Source organism: Cervus elaphus, chromosome 23 (assembly GCF_910594005.1).
Source record: "Cervus elaphus chromosome 23, mCerEla1.1, whole genome shotgun sequence".
NCBI classification, from domain to species: Eukaryota; Metazoa; Chordata; class Mammalia; order Artiodactyla; family Cervidae; genus Cervus; species Cervus elaphus.
In genome coordinates, this window is record NC_057837.1 from 12,796,707 (window position 1) to 12,815,881 (window position 19,175).

Genomic DNA, 19,175 nt, shown 5'->3' on the forward strand with positions numbered 1-19,175 from the left:
CTGAGTTCTCACATAGAAGGCCAGTGAGTGTGCTCAGTTTGAGTTCCAGAAACTTAAAGCAAAGCAAAATAGCACCTTTCCAATTAGCCTGTTTCCAAATAAAGTAAGTGACCGACTATATGTCCACCCACAGCGTTTTAACCAAAATCAAAGAGAGGTACTGGTTCTTCCTGTTTTTTAAAATTCTCAACTCTATGGATAAGGAACGTCTGTACCTGCCATGAACTTTACAGTATCAGATATTAAGGTCTGTTGATGAAATATGTATAACAATGTTAAGAGAACTCCTCTCTTTATATAAATGTTTCCCTTTGGATTGAATAACCCATCAGCACGTTTTTATTCTGAACGTTTAACACAAAAAACTCCGTGTAGTCAGCACCTCTGTGTGGGGCACCCAGAAGTGCGGAACAGCAGTCTTTCTGTTGATGCCACTTCTCTGGGCCATGTCGAAAACAGGAAGGACCAGTTTCAAAGGGGCAGATAAACAAAGCTGAGAACCCTCATCTTCCAGAAGTGAAGACACTTACTTGGCCTTCAGCGTCTCCTCCTGAAAGTTCCAGTGTGGGTCTTCCACCAGCTGTAATTCCCGTAACACCCTCCCAGGCTTGTAAGCTGCATTGATGAGCATGCTGAGAACCTGTTGGGAAAAACAAGGAATGGTCGTGAACCTCAACTGCATCCATTTCTGCTAAAATGAGAAAGCATCCCGCTGACACTTCCGGGGTGTCTGCCCTGCACCTCTATTCAGTGATAGGCTGGATGGAGTCAGAGAGAACAGTTTGCAGACTGGCACCAATGATGTCTCCATCAATGGGACAGGAAGGCAGTGAAATTCAAGGCCTCTGCCTGGGAGAGTGTGAGTCGCTGGGGCGCAAGAGGGGCGGGGGTGGCCAGCTCTCGCTAACCTTCCGGACTGCATAAAAACTGGACTGTTCTCTCCAAAGGTCCACTGATCATCCTTCAACTGGATTCCCCTTCAGTACGATCAGTTACTAAGAATTCCATCTTATTCTTAAAAATATATTTCAAGAGAATCACTAAGACGGGTATGACAGATTTGTGCCCACACTTTTGAATAAGCTTCAAATATCTGTACAGAGGGTTAACAAATTATTTGAAACTCACCTAATGCTGACCCAACTTATGGATATGTAACATTAGGACAATCCTCAGAGATGGGAGTGTTTTGAAAGGAAGTCTGAGTATCTGATGTCATCTGACAACTTCCTCAAACTACCCCTTCACTCGCAAGTCCCAAGTGCAAGAAAATAAGCATATGGCCAGAACCACTGCAATACGCCCAAGGACCAGACACTCCCTCTGAAGACTCAGCTTCAGGCTCTGAGACACTCGTCTTTCCAAAAGCAAACCCTCACTACCAACAAATATTTGTGAGTTCTGGCAGGCTCGTGCTGCCGCTGCTGCTGCTGCTAAGTCGCTTCAGTTGTATCCGACTCTGTGCGACCCCATAGATGGCAGCCCACCAGGCTCCCCCGTCCCTGGGATTTTCCAAGCAAGAATACTGGAGAGTATTGCCATTTTCTTCTCCAGGCATGCTCGTGAGCCATCACTATTGGGATACAGAGAGCAAAAAAAAAAAGTCAAAGTGCAACACAGCACATAAAGGAACCCTGAGACCTCGGGGGCTTGCTCCATGAAATGCCCACTCACTGAAGACCTACCTGCCCCGTGACGGACCCCAGAGCACAGAGACAGGACACGGAGCCACTGCTCCTGAAGTCCCGCCCCAACCAGACGAGGAATGAGCCAGGCTCTGAGTTCACGTGCTGTGTTTCAGCAAAAACCCACTACGAGACTGAGAAAAACCTCTCACTGAGTTGGGAGGCCACTGGCCGGATTGCTGAAGCGCCTGCGATTCTGTGGAGGAGACCAGCACACTGTCCACGAGAAGGAAAGAGAAGACAGCTGCGTGCGGGTGTGCATGCCCAGTCGTGTCTGACGCTGTGACCCTATGGCCTGTAGCCCACCAGGCTCCTCCATCCATGGGCTTCTCCAGGCAGGAATGCTGCAGTGGGTTGCCATGCCTTTCTCTGGGGGATCTTCCCGACCCAGGAATTGAACCCGAGTCTCCTGCAGTTCCCGCAATGCAGGCGGATTCTTTACCGCTGAGTCACTGGGGAAGCCCCCAGATGAAAGGCATGTGGCAGAAATGTTCACCTTTCAGTTTTCAGGTACCTGGCGTGTTCCAGGATGTAACCGGCATGGGCTGCACCCTGCTTTAATTCTGAAAAAGAAAGCTTTATGACCACTGAGGATTTGATCTTAAAATATTCTTTACTCTCAGCAGTTAGCCTGACAAGTGTCTTTTTCTCATCTGGGCAGCATTTTGCTGTGTTCCAAGGTGCCTGTAAAGGGCCACCAAGAGAACACAGTTCCGTCAAGCACTCAACGGCCAGAACACGGCAATACAAGCAGTTCTGGTAAGTTTATGTTTTCTCTATTAGAATAATCATCTGGTTTTATTTTTTATTGTCAGTACAATTTACAGAAACTGAGTTTAAAAATAAATCCAATTGGTCCTGGCTGAAATCACACACCAAGTGTTTATCAACAGACAATAAAATCTCACCCCAGTCTTGTCACGGTGCTTCACTGAGAAAACCCCAGAGCTACATCTTATTTGTACATCGAAATGTATTTTGTGACTGTGAAAAGCAAATGCCTTCCAGACTTCAATTCAGAGTGGAAACGGCCTGCAATTAAATCGTAAACAGCATGCGATATTGAGTAATTTTCCTATGGCTTCTCCCGATGTCACATCGTATGTCTCTAAATTCAACAAGCTCTCTACAAAACCTTGGAATTGTGAGCGGAATAATTTGTGTGTACCTGACACTGTGGTGCATTAGAGTTCTCTCCATGAAAATAATGAAGTTGACAGCTGTTACGAAGACCCAAGTTAGACTGAATTACTGAACCTTGCAAAGCATCAGAATTCACGTCATTGTGCTCTTGACCACAAAAGGCAGCACACAACTTGTCCCCAAATAATCGACAGGGTGTTTGCTGTGAAGCCAATGAATACTATTCCCAATAAACTGGCGTGAGATTGGTCTGAGTAACTCCAGAGGGAAATTGGCGCTACAGCAACATCTCCCTGGATTTCTAAGGGTTCATGAGGTGTGTATTTATTATCACAGAGAAGCAATAGCCTTTATACAGCTGGACGGGTCTGGGATGGGAGCTTTCCCTCCGTCTCAGGCATATGGGGACACAGCAAGAAGGTGGCTGCATGCAAACCTGGAAGCGAGTCCTCACCCACCTGCCGGGCTGGCCCCCCATGGAGGACCTGGAGCCTCAGACCTGTGAGCATCCATGTCTGCGTCCTGAGCTGCCTGGTCCAGCCCATGGTGCCCTGTGACAGCGGCTCGAGCCCACTGGACACCATCCCCTCCCACCTCACCCCCGCTTCCCCTCCCCTGGACTGTCACCCTCTGTGTGTGCACTGGGCTTCAGCCTCCCGACTTAAAGGAGGAAAACTACTTTCTCTCTCCATCTCTCATCTTTGGTCCCTCACCTCACTCCTGTCTCCACAGATGGTTAAAACCCTCAAGAACCGCCTACACCCATGGACTCCTCTCTCTCTCCTTCAGCTTCTCAGGGACACGATGCAATGGGGCTTCCCGGAAACAGGTCTTATCAAGATTGCCTGAGATGCCAGCTTTGCCAAGAAGGAGTCCTTCTCAGCCTTGTCCTATTCCACGCCGTCAGCAGCTGGTGGCGCTGCCTCCACTGCAGACACTTTCTACCCTTACCCTCAGGACCCCAGGCTCTCATGATCCTTCTGTGCCCCCCCAAACGACAGTGACCTCAGGGTGCAACCACTAGACTGTCCTCCTCCACCTGTATTCACCCTACAAGGCACCTGGCTGCCAACACCGTCCACACACTAGCAAACCCATGGCCACCAAATGTGTGTTGGACTCTCACACCCATCTCCAACTGGCTGGACAACAGGCAAACTCGCATGTGCCGAATCAGACAGATTTACCCTGTGCCACAGCTCCTTCTCCTTGCTGTTAAGGCCTCCGTGAATTCTGTTATTCCAGGTCACTAGGAAACCCTCCCTGTATCCAAAACATGTTGATTTGTTTGTTTACCATCACTCTCTCTAGAACCTAATCCTCGAGAAATCAGGGGCTTCATTTTGTTCATTGCTTTATTCACCGTAGCTAGAACCATGCCTGGCAACAGTAGGTGCTCAGTAAACAATTTGGGGAATTTCTTCAATGAATTTCAAGATGGGCACTGAAATTAAATTATTCTGTACATCTAAAAATTAATGAATGATTGATTCTCACCAAAAACTTATTTGGTACCATAAAATCTATGTCTTTGGAGGGAAGCTCAGGAGATAGCACTTGCCACTGATTTCCTTTCCTACAAAATCCTACCCTATGGTGCAATGAGAAAATTCAACAAAGGTATCTCATCTTCTTTATAATAAACCTTAACAACAAAAAAATTACATTTTTCCCAACCTTCCCGGACACTGTCTACTTAATTCCTGTGTCACACATTACATATGTACTATAGTTTCCACCACCCACATGCTTGGTACATAGTTCTCAATGGTCAATGTTCAGCATAAAATCCAGAGAATATCATCCAGAGGCGTGTCTGCATCTCTGACTTTGTTGACTGACTTAACTGGGTGCCACGTAGGCAAGACTTTTCCTCTTTCCAGTATAACCTGAAATGCCTAAGTCCTTGCTCTGAGGCCGTGGGCAGGGGGGAATCAACTCACCTGGGGGGCACAGCTCCTGCTCCCCTTGACCTCCCTCCCAGCTTCCAACACAGCGCCCACCAGCACGTGCTTATGACTCCTGAATTGCTTTGGACCTGTCTAAATGGACAGATGGATGGAAGTACGATGTTTCATTCTCTCCTTGGTTCCCACGGCTAGGAGACTATCTGACATGACAGTAGCTGCTAAGTGTGCAATAACCGATCGAAAAAGCCTCGGAAGGTGTAGATGGGCAAAAAGAAACATACATGGACCGTTCAGTCCTCACACCGACTTCTGCACTTCCTGAGGCTAGAGAGCTACTAAGCCCACAGAAGCAGACTGAGAGAGATGTCTCTGGTCCACTGCCCTCTCAGAGCTCAAGACCACCACACCTCCCACACAAATGCCAGTGTGGTGCCCACATGCACAGACCTCATCTACCTCTAGAAGAACCAGGGGGAAAATAGCCATCAGTCTACATTTTCCAAAGTCAGAGAAACCTTTAACTATGAACACCCCTGATGGCCCGATAAAGCAAACATGCTCTGTCTTTGCTCCAATGATCTCCTTCTCCATAGGTAAAATGCAACCTGAAATCAAACACAGGTCCAGGGCAGGACTATTAGCATAAAGACTGGCTTGGCAGACTCACATTTTTCTTGCACTCAAAGAACTAAAGCGCTTACTTCTTTTTTTCCTCTCTTTCCTGCCTTGTGCATTTTCTGAACATCAGCAAAAAAACTAGTTCTGTCATCAAAAAACTGCTTTGGCCTGGCTTTTAAACTTGGCTGCTGGCACCTATCAGAGACTCGGTCAGGGCTAACTACTGTTGACCAAGTATGTAGCAAAGTAAACCAGTCAAGCCTCAGAGAGAGACTGGCCCTGTGGTTACCATGTTTGTTAACAGGGCCCCCAGGTGGCCACGGACCTCACAATCATGTGAGTGTGACACGGTCTCACAGGGACTTTAAACAAGTACCAGGTTTGTGTCAGTCCCCTGTTCCATTCTGATGGCTGGCGACAAAGTCAGCAGAAATACAGGCAGGGGACAAGGCTGCGGCAAGGATGCCCTCACGGGCTGAAACTGCTGGGGGACTTGGGAGCCCATTCCTGGTCTAGGGGCCTTATTTTACACGGGGACAGGAATTCCCATGTGTAAGCTGGGCTTGGTTTCTTCTCTGACCAAGTCTAACATCTGCAGGGTCTACAGTCTGTGTCAACTTACACAGTTTGCAGCTCACCTCCCACCCCGACCTCCTTGAGGCCCTTGAGAGGGACTGCCCGCCCCCAACACCATCTCCCTTTAGCTATCAATTTCTCTTCAATGGGGTCCACTCGCCACTTAGGCTGGGCCACGCCTCCAATGATTTGGGGATGTAAAATATGAAGGTGATGGGTCTAAAGAAAAGCAGGCCTAAATAAGAATACAGGCCAAGCACCAGGGGTGGGGTGCAGGCCCCAGGACTCTCTGGACTCAGATTTCTGCACTTTCCAGGCCTGGCCCTGTGGTCCGCACATTCAAGGTGCTTCCAGCGTTCCTTCCCGTAATCCTGCCGATGCTCCAGGGCGCTCAGATGCTTTTCCAGTCCCTAGAGCGGGCGGCCCCCTTCCCCGACCCCACAGGCCCTGTTCTTGATACAAAGCGCAGCTCATGTAAGTTTGTTCAGTGGGTAAACAGATGGATAAACAGACCCCTTGTGCCCAAGGAACTACAACACACTCATCATGGTGCACGTGATGTTCTGGGCATGCTTTTTTGTCACAAAAACAGGAATGTGACTATATGAAGGTTCAAGATAGGTCACCTTTTTAAACAGAAGAGTGATGATTCACCAAAGATTTTACTCAAATGTAGTGAGCGTTTCCGCTGACTTGGGAAGGGAGGGGCCCAACCTCCCCACACCCACCAACAGAAGAGAGTCTTCCTGGGCTGGAACACTGCTCCCATCTGTGTATGACCACCTTCAGACCGCAGGATGGAGAGGAAGGGGGTGCTTGGCACATGAATGGACCCAAACTCCTATGACTCCCTCAGGGACTGTGCCCACCCCCATCACCCCACCACCATCCGTGGCCGTGGATGAGCTTTACCTCCTTAAGGACCAGCACGCATTTGCCTGGCCCCACCGACTGCGGCAGCTCAGCGATCCTGCCCTTATTGAGGTAGGGGCCCGAGAAACACCGGTGGTTGATGAAAAGCTGAGGACAGCAGTACTTCCCGTTCACTGTTCCTGCGCGGAAGAGAAACATGGTCGAGGCTCCAGGACCCACGGCTTAACCCGCTGCTCCAGCAAAGTTACCCAGAGGGGCCTTGAGTCTCCCTATCAGATACTTTACATCCACCATGCTCTGTGAGTTCCAGGGGTACAGCACAATGACTCAGTTATCCATATTTATTTAGCTGATGTTGTTGACCAGTCACTGAGGTGTCCGACTCTTTGCGACTCCATGGACTGTAGCCTGCCAGGCTCCTCTGTCCATGAGATTTTCCAAGCAAGAATAGTGGAATGTGTTGCCATTTTTTTCTCCAGGGGATTTTCCCAACCCAGGGATCAAACCTGCATCTCCCGCATTGGCAGGTAGATTCTTTACCACTGAGCCACCATGGAAATCATATATATATATATATATATATATGTTCTTTTTCAGAGTCTTTTCCTTAAAAGTTATTACAAACACCGAATATAGCTCCTCGTGCTCTACAGGCTTGTCAGTTATGTACTTTATATATTATATACTTTATATGTACTTTATATATTACAGTGTGTATATGTTCACCACTGCCCTACACCCAGGCCAACACCTGATATGGCAGGGCTTCCTCACTTTGCCAGCCTCAGGGACATGAAATGTGCCTCCCAGGGACTTAAATATGCATTTCCCTCATGGGTCTTCCAGCTTGGAAAGTGAACAGGCAAGGTGTTGATTTAGTTGTGTCTCAAAGGTGCCACGGGGAAAAGCAGAACAACTAAATGGTAACATCAGTGGAACCCACTGGACATCTACACACGGGATGTGGTCACAGGACCAGCTAAGATCCACCCTCTCCCAGGGCTGCTCCAAGCCAGGCTGCACTAACAGTGGTCTCTCTGTGTAAAAACTTGTCAAGAGAGTAACACTGACATATATCTATAAAGGAGGCTGAGTGCCAAGAACTGATCCTTTCGAAAGGCGGTGCTAGAGAAGACTCTTGAGAGTCCCATGGACTGCAAGGAGATTAAACAAGTCCATCCTAAAGGAAATAAACCCTGAATATTCATTGCAAGGACTGATGCTGAAGCTGAAGCTCCAATACTTTGGCCACCTGATGCAAAGAGTTGACTCACTGGAAAAGACTCTGAGGCTGGGAAAGATTGACGGCAAAAGGAGAAGAGGGTGGCAGAGGATGAGATGGTTAGATAGCATCACTGACTTAGTGGACATGAATTTGTGCAAACTCTGGGAGATAGTGAAGGACAGGTGAGCCCGATGTGCTGCAGTCCATGGGGTTGCAAAAAGCTGGACATGACTTAGCAACTGAAGAACAAATGAACATAGACACACTCCTATGTGTAAAACAGAGAGCAAGCAAAAGCCGCTGTGCCACTCCGGGAGCTCTGCCCCATTCTCCGTGATGACCTAGAGAGCTGGGGCGGGGGGAGGAGTAGGAGGGAGGCAGGGGATGTGTGCATACATACAGCGGATTCATTTCATTGTACAGCAGAAACTAACAACACTGTAAAGCAATGATACCCTAATTAAAAAATAAATTTTAAAAACCCTGTTATTCATTTGGGATGGTCATTCGACAGACCAGGAAGCTTTGTTCTCATAGGCCTTTAACTGAGAACCAACAGGTAAGGGGGGAGATATGTTATTTTTCCAAGTATAAGACAGAGGAGTAAAATAACAATTACCAACTCTGAAAGATGACATGGGTCTTTTAAAATCATTCTGAAGTTTTAATTTTATAAAACAGGCCAAAAAAAAAAAAAGTCCACAGCTGCATTTACATGGAAATTTGAGGGTAGGATTACTCTGCCCAGCTCTTTAGAAAAAACAATCTTAGTAAGTCTACTCATAAAACTGCTCTCTTTACTGCAAAGAAAACTTTGACTAATAGGATTCTTCCATGGTACACAAGTTTTAATCTTGGGTTCAGAGCAGACTTCCTTTTGGCTGGAAAATAGAATACTTAATCAAATATATTACTTAATGTACAAACATGTCTATAATCAAATGTGTAATCCAAAGGTAATTCATATTTATGTTTTTAAAAGTTACTGTAAGACATAGGACATGATACATTAAAAAAAAAACAAACATATTATTCCCAACCAGCCACTCAAACAAGGTTTTAGGGAACAATTCAAAAGCCCACGGGGACTTAAGGATTAACCACTAGTGTAAAAATGCAAGGGCAACTGGCAAAAATGGCATAAAATGTCCAAAAAGAAATGCCTAATAATATTTCCAACTCTTTTCCAACAGGATTATTCCTGATACACAGTTCTAACTGGACATGTAATTTCCAAGTGAGGCATGGACCCAGCTTCTCATGCCAAGGGAAGTGTCTCTAGCTACTGACCAAGAAACAAAAAAGGAAAGGCACCAAGAATAAACCTTAGAAAAAAATTTTTAAAGGAGTAGGTATCTGTAAAAAAAGATAGTCAGATCAAAGTTGAGTATTTTCATACTGACCTAAAAATATATCAGAATTGAGTACCGTCATAATGACCTAAAAATACACCCATGTCTGCACTCACAGCAAGACAGGAGAAGGGTCAGGGCATCCTACCCAGCTGACATACCTGTGGCCTCCAGGTGCGGGAACAGACAAAGGTCGTGAGGTATTTTCTCAACAGGCACTGTGGATGATGATCTGTGGATAGAGCAGACACTCCCGTGGGTCCCAAGCTACAGAAGAAACCAGTACCTTCCAAAGTCTTTCCATAACTTACAGGAATCTAAGCTATGAACATGTAACACACCACGTGTGCACGGATAAGAACAGGTAAGATCATCGGGGGGCAATTCTTACAATAATTTCAAGAAGCCTGTGGGTCATCTGCCCCTCGAGGGGGTCATCACTGATCTTTGAGGCTCCTCTAGGTCACTTCCTGGGCATGTCGCTTGTTAAAGAATCATAGAAATGTCCTCAATCATATTTAGGACATGCAGAAATGTCAGCTTGCACTGACTTTCATTAAAGTCAGACTTATTAATGACTTTCTGCTGACTTCTGATTTCTCGGGTCCGTGTGTGTATGGGTTGAGGCCAGACTGAAAAGTAGATCCTTAAAGAAAAATCTCAGAACTGACGATTCTTAAAATGTGAAGTAGGCTTGTTAGTCTAGGACAGGAGTCTGTGCTGCTGTTCAGTAAAAAGTTGCTGAACAAATACAAAAACTATCGCTCCAGGGGAAAAAGGCAAATCGGGTTTCCAGGAGATGTACAGGTTGACTTCACAGAAACTGCACAGATGAACAGTTACGTAGACTCCAAGTAAATAGTAATGAGGGCTCTTAGCAGGATCATCTATGGTGCCAGCTCTCAAAGCAGGGTCTCCAAGCTGTCAGGTCAGCGTCACCTGGGAGCCCGTTACACGTGGAAAAGCTCAGGCCCCATCACAGACATCCTGAATGAGAAATTCTACAGATGGGGCCTGGCGATCTGTGTTTTAATGAGCTGTCTAGTGACAGATGCGAGTACAGGTGAAAACTGCTGATCCACAGGCTGCAAATTTAGGAGTCATGAATTCAAACTGAGATTCAATGAGGAGGACTGTTATTTCAGCTTTTACCTATTTCAATGTTATCCAGATAAAACTGGAGTCAGATGAGAAGCCTGATACACTGTTAGAAACATACTCAGAATACCCGCTAAACTGTTATTCACATCAAATAACAATGAAGCTATTATTCGATTTTAAGTTTCAACTTCAGTACATGAAAAAAAAAAGAAAAGCTGCTTTCAACTCCCTTTCCATCAGTCTATTAAGAAAACAGATTCACTCAGTAAGGGATATTTACCGTGGTGTATTCCAGACATTTTTAAACATATAAACATGGTACTAACAGTGACAATTTTCCAAAAATATACAGCCAGTAGGTCCACACACTATAGAACATCCTCCTTCCTCATAAACTTACAGTTGAAACGTGGAGTGACCTACATTTATTTGGCAATGGAGGGACATACATCTTCATGTGGACTCTAATTTAATCTTTCTAAAACTCCCCGAGAAATAGGTATTTTACAAAGGCGAGCGTTGAGGTGTGGCGTAATAAAACAACCTGCTCCAGCTCACCAGGCTGCAAGGGGGCAGAGCTGAGGCCTGGACAGGCAGCTCTGGGGGGCCCCGGGGCATTAAGCACTCTGAGAACTGTCCCAGAGCACCCTGACCAGAATGCGGGACCGTGGGCATCCGACAGGTCAGCTTCGCTGGGATGAAAGTGAGAGGTTACAGTTCGGAAAAGAAATTCCTCAAGAAGCAGACCCTGCGTGTCCTGCACGTAACAGATGCTCCATACATGTCTCCCTGTCTCCTCGACTCCTGTGCTAGGTCGTGACCAGTTCTCTAACAAAACAGCCCTATTTCCATCCTCTTGAAAGAGACCTCACAGCTTATCATGGAGTTTCTGTGGAAAAACACTTACTGTTTTTCTGGCTGCACAACTGCAATCTTTCTCTTCTTTTGTGCTGTAAAATAGGCAAAAGGGGGGAAAAAGAAAAGCAGCTTTTTCAGCGAGTTGGGAATAAGTTGTTTTTTTTTTTAATGGCGCCATAGGTATAGAACTGTGTCTGTTTTTAAAATAACAATTTTAAAAGTGAAAAGTTACTTCATTCCAGCCACAATTTTATCTTCATCTCTTCCAGCACAAAACAGACTTTTACTTTTCAGAAATGAAATCTAAAGAGAATTTAGTGCATTTTACCTTATCACTACATGGGCTACTTTATTCTAAAATGTGCTTCTAATAAAAAGAATGCACATGTCAGACCTCTCAGGAACACAGCTGGTGAAATGGACTGGTACAAGCATGATTATCCAGATGACTTATTCCCACAGAAGTGTGGTAAGGTAAATAATTTTACCATAGAAGCATGCTCCCAAATTAGGATTAGAGGCATTTTACAAACTACAACATTTTATCATTAAAAAGTGGATTGGCACCTAGCAAATAGTGACAGAAACCAGCCAACAATAACCTGAGGTTAAGAACATTCCCAGTTTACATTTATAACTGGTTGGAATCACCTTTACAAAGACAGACCAGAGCTTTTGGCATCTATTAACTCAGACACACATAATCCTGCATCTTCCAACATTAGGAAAAATTAATTCTCAGAGTTTCTAAAGCTGTCAGAGTTTGGCAAGTTTAATTAGACTGCCTCTTCAAAGCAAAATGCGTGTATGAGAAACAAAAGGAGAACACAAATAAATAAGAGAAATAGTGACTCAAAATTTCATCTATTCTTGATTTTATTTAGTATCCAATTCCAATATAGGCAGACCCACAGAGATGTTGTGGGTTTGGTTCCAGACCACCCCAAAAGAGTGACTATCACAATTAAGGAGTGATGGGAATTTTTTGGTTTCCCGGTGCATACAAAAGTTATATTTTATAAGTCTACTATAAATCTGTAGTCTATCAAGTGTATCATAATAATATTCTGTCTACAAAAACAATGTATATACATTAATCAAAAATACTTATTAAAAAATGCTATCATCTGAGCGTCACTGAGTCATAGTGATGACATCAAAAGGTCACTGATCACAGATAATCACAACAAATACAATAATGATGAAAGAGAATACTGCAAGAATTACCAAAATGTGACACAAAGACACGAAGTGAAACAATATTGTTGGAAAAGTGGTATCACAGGCATGCTTGATGCAGGGTTGCCTGAAACTTTCAATATGTAAAAAATGCAGTATGTGTGACAACGAAGTCTGCCTGTAATTACTATGAGAAAGTATAAACTCTGTGATCTCTAAAGGGAAAGATGAGTGTGTAGACTAAGTTGCCTAAGTCAGTCTTTGTTAATTGGGGTGAGATGCCCAAACTGTGAGATGTCTTGATGAGAAGCCAAACACAACAGGCTGGGGAACAGAGAGGAAACATCGCTGTGTTCACCTTAACCTGCGTGGGGTTTCACCCAGAAAAACTCAAAATGCTCCTCCCCTCCCAAAGCCAGTGACGGAGGGAGGGAGAGGGTCAGGACACGAATTTCTGTCTGAGGCACAAGCAGGCACAGGGGGTTGCATCTAAACCTGCCCAGGGCGGTGGGGGCTGAGAGCCAAGGACCAAGACATTTCAAGGGAGAATAAAAGACAAAGAAGGCCCTCAACACTGAAATCATTATTCTAAGCGCATAATTTTAGAAATATTTTAAATTGAGCGCAAGGCATTACTGTCATTGGATGAGATTCAGTATGCAGTACTGGGTACAGGGCAGAACCTCTTAGAATCCACCTCTGTTTATAGCCTGGGCCCCTACTTTATTCACATGAATAACCCCTTCTGACTCGTAGGGAGTACTGGTAAGTCTCTTGGTTCCTTCAAAATTTCTCGACCTCAGGAAACAGGAGGCCAGCAATGTTCTGAGCATCTACGTAAATGAACCTTATGGGAGGATGCTAGAAAAAAGTCAGCCAGCATACAAATTAATAAAGAAAACATTAGAAATATCTGACCTATTTCACAAAAAATTAAAAGCCTTACCTTTAAGGACATACAATTTTAAATACTACTGTTGACACTTTAGGGTGGAATTATAAATGCTAAGATTTATTATTGAATGAATTATTATATACTATAAATGAATATTTTTTGAAATGGTTATCATTTTAGGACAATGACCTACAACAATTTTCCTTAAAACACACACTTGTATATATTTAAGTGGTGTGTCTATGTGTGCATGTGTGTGTGTGTGGGAGGCTGGGCTATTTTGACTACTAATATTGGTTTGATTTGGCACTTCGGTGATCAGAAGGATGTAATGTAATGCCCCTTTCAAAGTCCAATTGAAATCTCACTGGTAATTTAATGCCAAGAATCAGTTCAGGTCAGTCTCTCAGTCATGTCCAACTCTTTGTGAACTCATGAACTGCAGCACGCCAGGCTTCCCTGTCCATCACCAACTCCCAGAGCTTGCTCAAACTCATGTCCATCGAGTCGGTGATGCCATCCAACCATCTCATCCTCTGTCATCCCCTTTTCCTCCCTCCTTCAATCTTTCCCAGCATCAGGGTCTTTTCTAGTGAGTCAGTTCTTCGCATCAGGTGGCCAAAATATTGAAGTTTTTCAGCTTCAGCATCAGGCCCTCCAATGAATATTCACGATTGATTTCCTTTAGGATTAACTAGTTTGATCTCCTTGCAGTCCAAGAGAATCTCAAGAGTCTTCAACTCCAAAGTTCAAAAGCATCAATTCTTTGACACTGAGCTTTCTTTATAGTCCAGCTCTCATATCCATACATGACTACTAAAAAAATCATAGCTTTGACTAGACAGACCTTTGTTGGCAAAGTAATGTCTCTGCTTTTTAACATGCTATCTAGGTTGATCATAGCGTTTCTTCCAAGGAGCAAGCGTCCTTTAATTTCATGGCTGCAATCACCATCTGCAGTGATTTTGGAGCCCAAGAAAATCAAGTCTGTCACTGTTTCCACTGTTTCCCCATCTATTTGCCATGAAGTGATGGGATCGGATGCCATGATCTTTGTTTTCTGAATGTTGAGTTTTAAGCCAACTTTTTCACTCTCCTCTTTCACTTTCATCGAGAGGATCTTAAGTTCTTCATCACTTTCTGCCATTAGGGTGGTGTCCTCTGCATATCTGAGATTACTCCCAGCAATCTTGATTTCAGCTTGCGCTTCCATCCAGCCTGGCATTTCACATGATATACTCTGCATATAAGTTAAATAAGCAGGGTGACAATATACAGCCTTGACATACTCCTTTCCCTATCTGGAACCAGTCTTTCGTTCCATGTCCATTTCTAACGGTTGCTTCTTGATGTTCATACAGATTTCTCAGGAGGCAGGTAAGGTGGTCTGGTATTTCCACCTCTTGAAGAATTTTTCACAGTTTGTTGTGATCCACACACTAAAGCACTTTGACATAATCAATAAAGCAGATATTTTTCTGGAACTCTCTTGCTTTTTTGATGATCCAACGGATTTTGGCAATTTGATCTCTGCTTCCTCAGCCTTTTCTAAATCCAGCTTGAACATCTGGAAGTTCATGGTTCATGTACTGTTGAAGCCTGGCTTAGAGAACAGTAAGCATTACTTTGCTAGCGTGTGAGATGAATCCAATTGTGCGGTAGTTTGAACATTCTTTGGCACTGCCCTTCTTTGGGACTGGAATGAAAACTGACCTTTTCCAGTCCTGTGGCCACTGCTGAGTTTTCCATATTTGCTGGCATGTTGAGTGCAGCACTTTCACAGCATCATCCTTTAGGATTTGAAATTTCTCAACTGGAATTCCATCACCTCCACCACTTTTGTTCATAGTAATGTTTCCCAAGGCCCACTTGACTTTGCATTCCAGGATGTCTGGCTCTAGGTGAGTGATCACACCATAATGATTATCTGGGTCATGAAGATCGTTTTTGTATAGTTCTGTGTATTCTTGCCACCTCTTCTTAATATCTTCTGCTTCTGTTAGGTCCATACCATTTCTGTCCTTTATCAAACCCATCTTTGCATGAAATGGTCCCTTGGTATCTCTAATTTTCTTGAAGAGATCTCTAGTCTTTCCCATTCTATTGTTTTCTTCTAGTTCTTTGCTTTGAGCACTGAGGAAGGCTTTCTTATCTCTCCTTGCTATTCTCTGGAACTCTGCATTCAAACGGGTCTATCTTTCCTTTTCTCTTTTACCTTTAGCTTCTCTTCTTTCCTTAGCTATTTGTAAGACCTCCTCAGACAACCATTTTGCCTTTTTGCATTTCTTTTTCTTGGGGATGGTCTTGATAGCTGCCTCCTGTATAATGTCACAAACGTCCATCCATAGTTCTTCAGGCACTCTGTCTATCAATCTAATCCCTTGAATCTATTTCTCCCTTCCACTGTATAGTCGTAAGGGATTTGATTTAGGTCATACCTGAATGGTCTAGTGGTTTTCCCTACTTTCTTCAATTTAAGTCTGAATTTGGCAATGAGGAGTTCATGATCTGAGCCACAGTCAGCTCCCGGTCTTGTTTTTGTTGATGGTTTCAAGCTTCTCCATCTTTGGCTGCAAATATAAGCAATCTGATTTCGATATTGACATCATCTGATTTCGGTGATGTCCATGTGTAGAGTCTTCTCTTGTGTTGTTGGAAGAGGGTGTTTGCTATGACCAGTGCATTCTCTTGGCCAAACTCTGTTAGCCTTTGACCTGCTTCATTCTGTACTCCAAGGTCAAATTTGCCTGTTCCTTCAGGTCATCTCTTGACTTTCTACTTTTGCACTCCAGTCCCCTATGATGAAAAGGACATCATTTTTTGGTTGTTAGTTCCAGAAGGTCTTGTAGGTGTTCATACAACCATTCAACTTCAGCTTCTTCATCGTAACTGGCTGGGGCACAGACTTGGATTACTACAGTACTGAATGGTTTGCCTTGGAAACAAACAGAGATCATTCTGTCATTTTTCAGATTGCACCCAAGTACTGCATATCGGACTCTTCTGCTGACTCTGTGGGTTACTCCAGTTCTTCTAAGGGATTCTTGCCCCCAGTACTAGATATAATGGTCCTCTGAATTAAATTCGACCATTCCAGTCCATTTTAGTTCACTGATTCATAAAGTGTCGATGTTCACTCTTGCCATCTGCTGTTTGACCACTGCTAATTTATCTTGATTCATGGACCTAACATTCTAGGTTCCTATGCAGTACTGTTCCTTACAGCATCCAACTTTACTTTCATCACCAGTCATGTCCACAACTGGGCATTGGAATTCCATCTCTTCATTGCCAGGAATAGTTAAGTGTTTACACCTATGTCAGTAAATTATTGGAACCAATTACGGTTGGTTTTGGGGTAAACCTTTGGGGTATATCTTAGGAAAATAAGTTCTTTCTCAGATACAATCATACAAATATATAGTATTTAGCTTAAACTTGCTCATGAATTGCATACAAACAGGGAGTAAAGATCCCAGACACTCATCTCCGCCTTGTCACCGTGACTTGGTTTCTCAAGCTGGGAAATGCCTGCAGACATTCATCTCACGCAGATGCTTACAGAATGAATGAGACAAAAGTCCTGGTGTTCTGTGCAAAACAGAACATTTTTTGATTTTTACAGTTTGGCTCCACTCTCTTTACCAAACTGCCTATTTATTCACCTAAGTTCCAGATATGCCCAGCTAGGCTCAGAGTGGGGCAATACTCACAGGCTGTCTTGTGTGGTGTAGTCAGAGGGTAGGAGTTGGCCTCACACCAACCCACAGGGAAGATGTCCATAGATTCAACGTCCACAATGAACTCTGGAGCCGGGCTCTGCAGGCCTGCGGGGAGTCGAGACAACAGGTGAAAACAGGTGTTAACAACAAAGACACAGAAGAAGGAGGGGAAATCAGAGCAGCTCTGGGCGGGGGCGCGGGGAGACACTGTTCTGAAAGTTGAATCCAAAGCCAATGGCATTTTATGACAGATACAAATGCCAGAGAGGTACAGTAGCAGGAGTTCACAGGCTTCACAAGAAGGGGGACTTGGAAAAGAGATACTTTCCCTGGAAAACGAGAGGAAGAGGAAGGATAACTGGGGACAACTGCATCCTTGTCCCCACTGAAGGACAAGCATCCTTCTTTCCTAAGAATGGCTTTGAAGCTAAGGAAGATAGTCCAGCCTGTGGGGTGGGGGCACCAAGACATTCTTCACCCAACACCAAACAGAGGTCAACCTTCAATCAACAGAAGTTAAATGTTCCAGTTAAAAGGAACTGGGAGGGTTCAGTGACACTGGTTATAAGCAGTGAGCATCAAAGCACAATTTCCTAGGGGACATGCTCTTTTATCCTGTGACCACGTACTCCTTCTGAACTCAGTTTGCGGGCTACAGACTCTTGCCATGACACCAAAGTCACTTAGGCCGGAGTGTCTCTTTGGTGGGGATCTGCCCTTGTATCATAATGAAAACGATGCCTTTTGTTAAGTCTGCATAGCATCTGAGAGACTCTGAGAGAAAAAATCTGGATACAATATGAGCAGGGGTTCCCAGGAACTCTGGCAGCCGAGAGAATAAATTTAGAACCTTGCAAACTAGTGAAGAAAAGGAAATTCTACACCAAATCAACAGTTCTTTAAAAACACACTTTGAGGATCGACACTCTTGAACCAAGAATCAAAAGATAAGAAAGAGCTCTATTAATGGAGTGACTCCCTGGCCCTGACCACTTAATCTTGCTTTGCTTTTGGTTTCTTCACTTGGAATCAAAACAAAAGTTAACACTCTTAGAAACTCCATCACACATCCAAGCAATCACACATCATCTGATGAATTCTGAATCGCACTTCCCCTTCTGGAAGCTCAGTACCAGCAAACATAAAATCTTCTCACTATTTCGGCTACACTGGCTTCCAGAGTACGTTATTTGATAAACCCAGGTACCAGATTTAGCACTAAAACCTAACTTTGGTGTACATAAAATGCCTGGAACACTGACAGCAGATACTTATACACATGTTATCACCTCCAGTCATCACACTGAACTTCTGATGTGTTTTCAGAGAAAGTCATTACTACAGTTATCAATCCTAACTTCCTTTTCACTGAATTCTCTGATAATGTGAAAGATATATAACCTACAAAAATGCAAGCAGGTTTATAGGGCTTAGGTTCCAACACAGTTGAATGAATAGAAAGCATTTCTGCCCTGCATTAAATGACTCAACCAATATTTAGCTAATCTGCTAAAGAAATCATCCAGTAAATAAAACTGCCAAAACAGACAAAAGCTAAAGAAACTCCCCAACTAGCTTCAAATACAAAACTGATCTTTTCTTGGTGCGAAGGGCATTGGATTCGGCAGACGGGCCAGTGAAGAGTCACCAAGCTGTTTCCCATCATACCAGGCACTGCCTCACCTTCAGGCTCACAAAAATACAGACAGAGCCTATTTCTTAGCTACTCAGCGATTTTGCTAACAGGCTGAATTCATCTACTACATATGAATTATTTCTAGATTTGTGTTTAGGTGCAAATCAGATTTTCAAGGTCAAAGTCATACTTCAGGAGGGAGTATAAAGTGAACTTTATAGATTACTTCTTCCCAAACACTCTGCTAGTTCAGACATCACATCATATTAGTGTGCTTCAACATACACACTTGTGTAACGATATAAACATTCATATATTTCTTTTCCTAAGAATCATTTTGCTTTTTAGTTTTTTAATTTATCTTATTTTTGGCTCTGCTAGGTCTTGACTGCTGCACATGGG

The 19,175-nt window shown here is 44.0% G+C and overlaps 1 protein-coding gene across 7 annotated transcripts in view; it reads right to left on the reverse strand.

Moving 5' to 3' along the window:
- Nucleotides 1-19,175, reverse strand: part of SFMBT2 (Scm like with four mbt domains 2) — a 173,586-nt gene that overhangs the window by 18,664 nt on the left and 135,747 nt on the right. For all 7 annotated transcript variants that reach the window (XM_043882854.1, XM_043882852.1, XM_043882851.1 and 4 more), the window contains 5 exons: nt 17,129-17,242; nt 11,391-11,433; nt 9,544-9,614; nt 6,845-6,984; nt 531-640 (listed from right to left, as the gene is read on the reverse strand). In XM_043882854.1, coding sequence (XP_043738789.1) covers nt 531-640; nt 6,845-6,984; nt 9,544-9,614; nt 11,391-11,433; nt 17,129-17,242 — 478 coding nt within the window. The remainder of the gene's footprint in view (nt 1-530; nt 641-6,844; nt 6,985-9,543; nt 9,615-11,390; nt 11,434-17,128; nt 17,243-19,175) is intronic.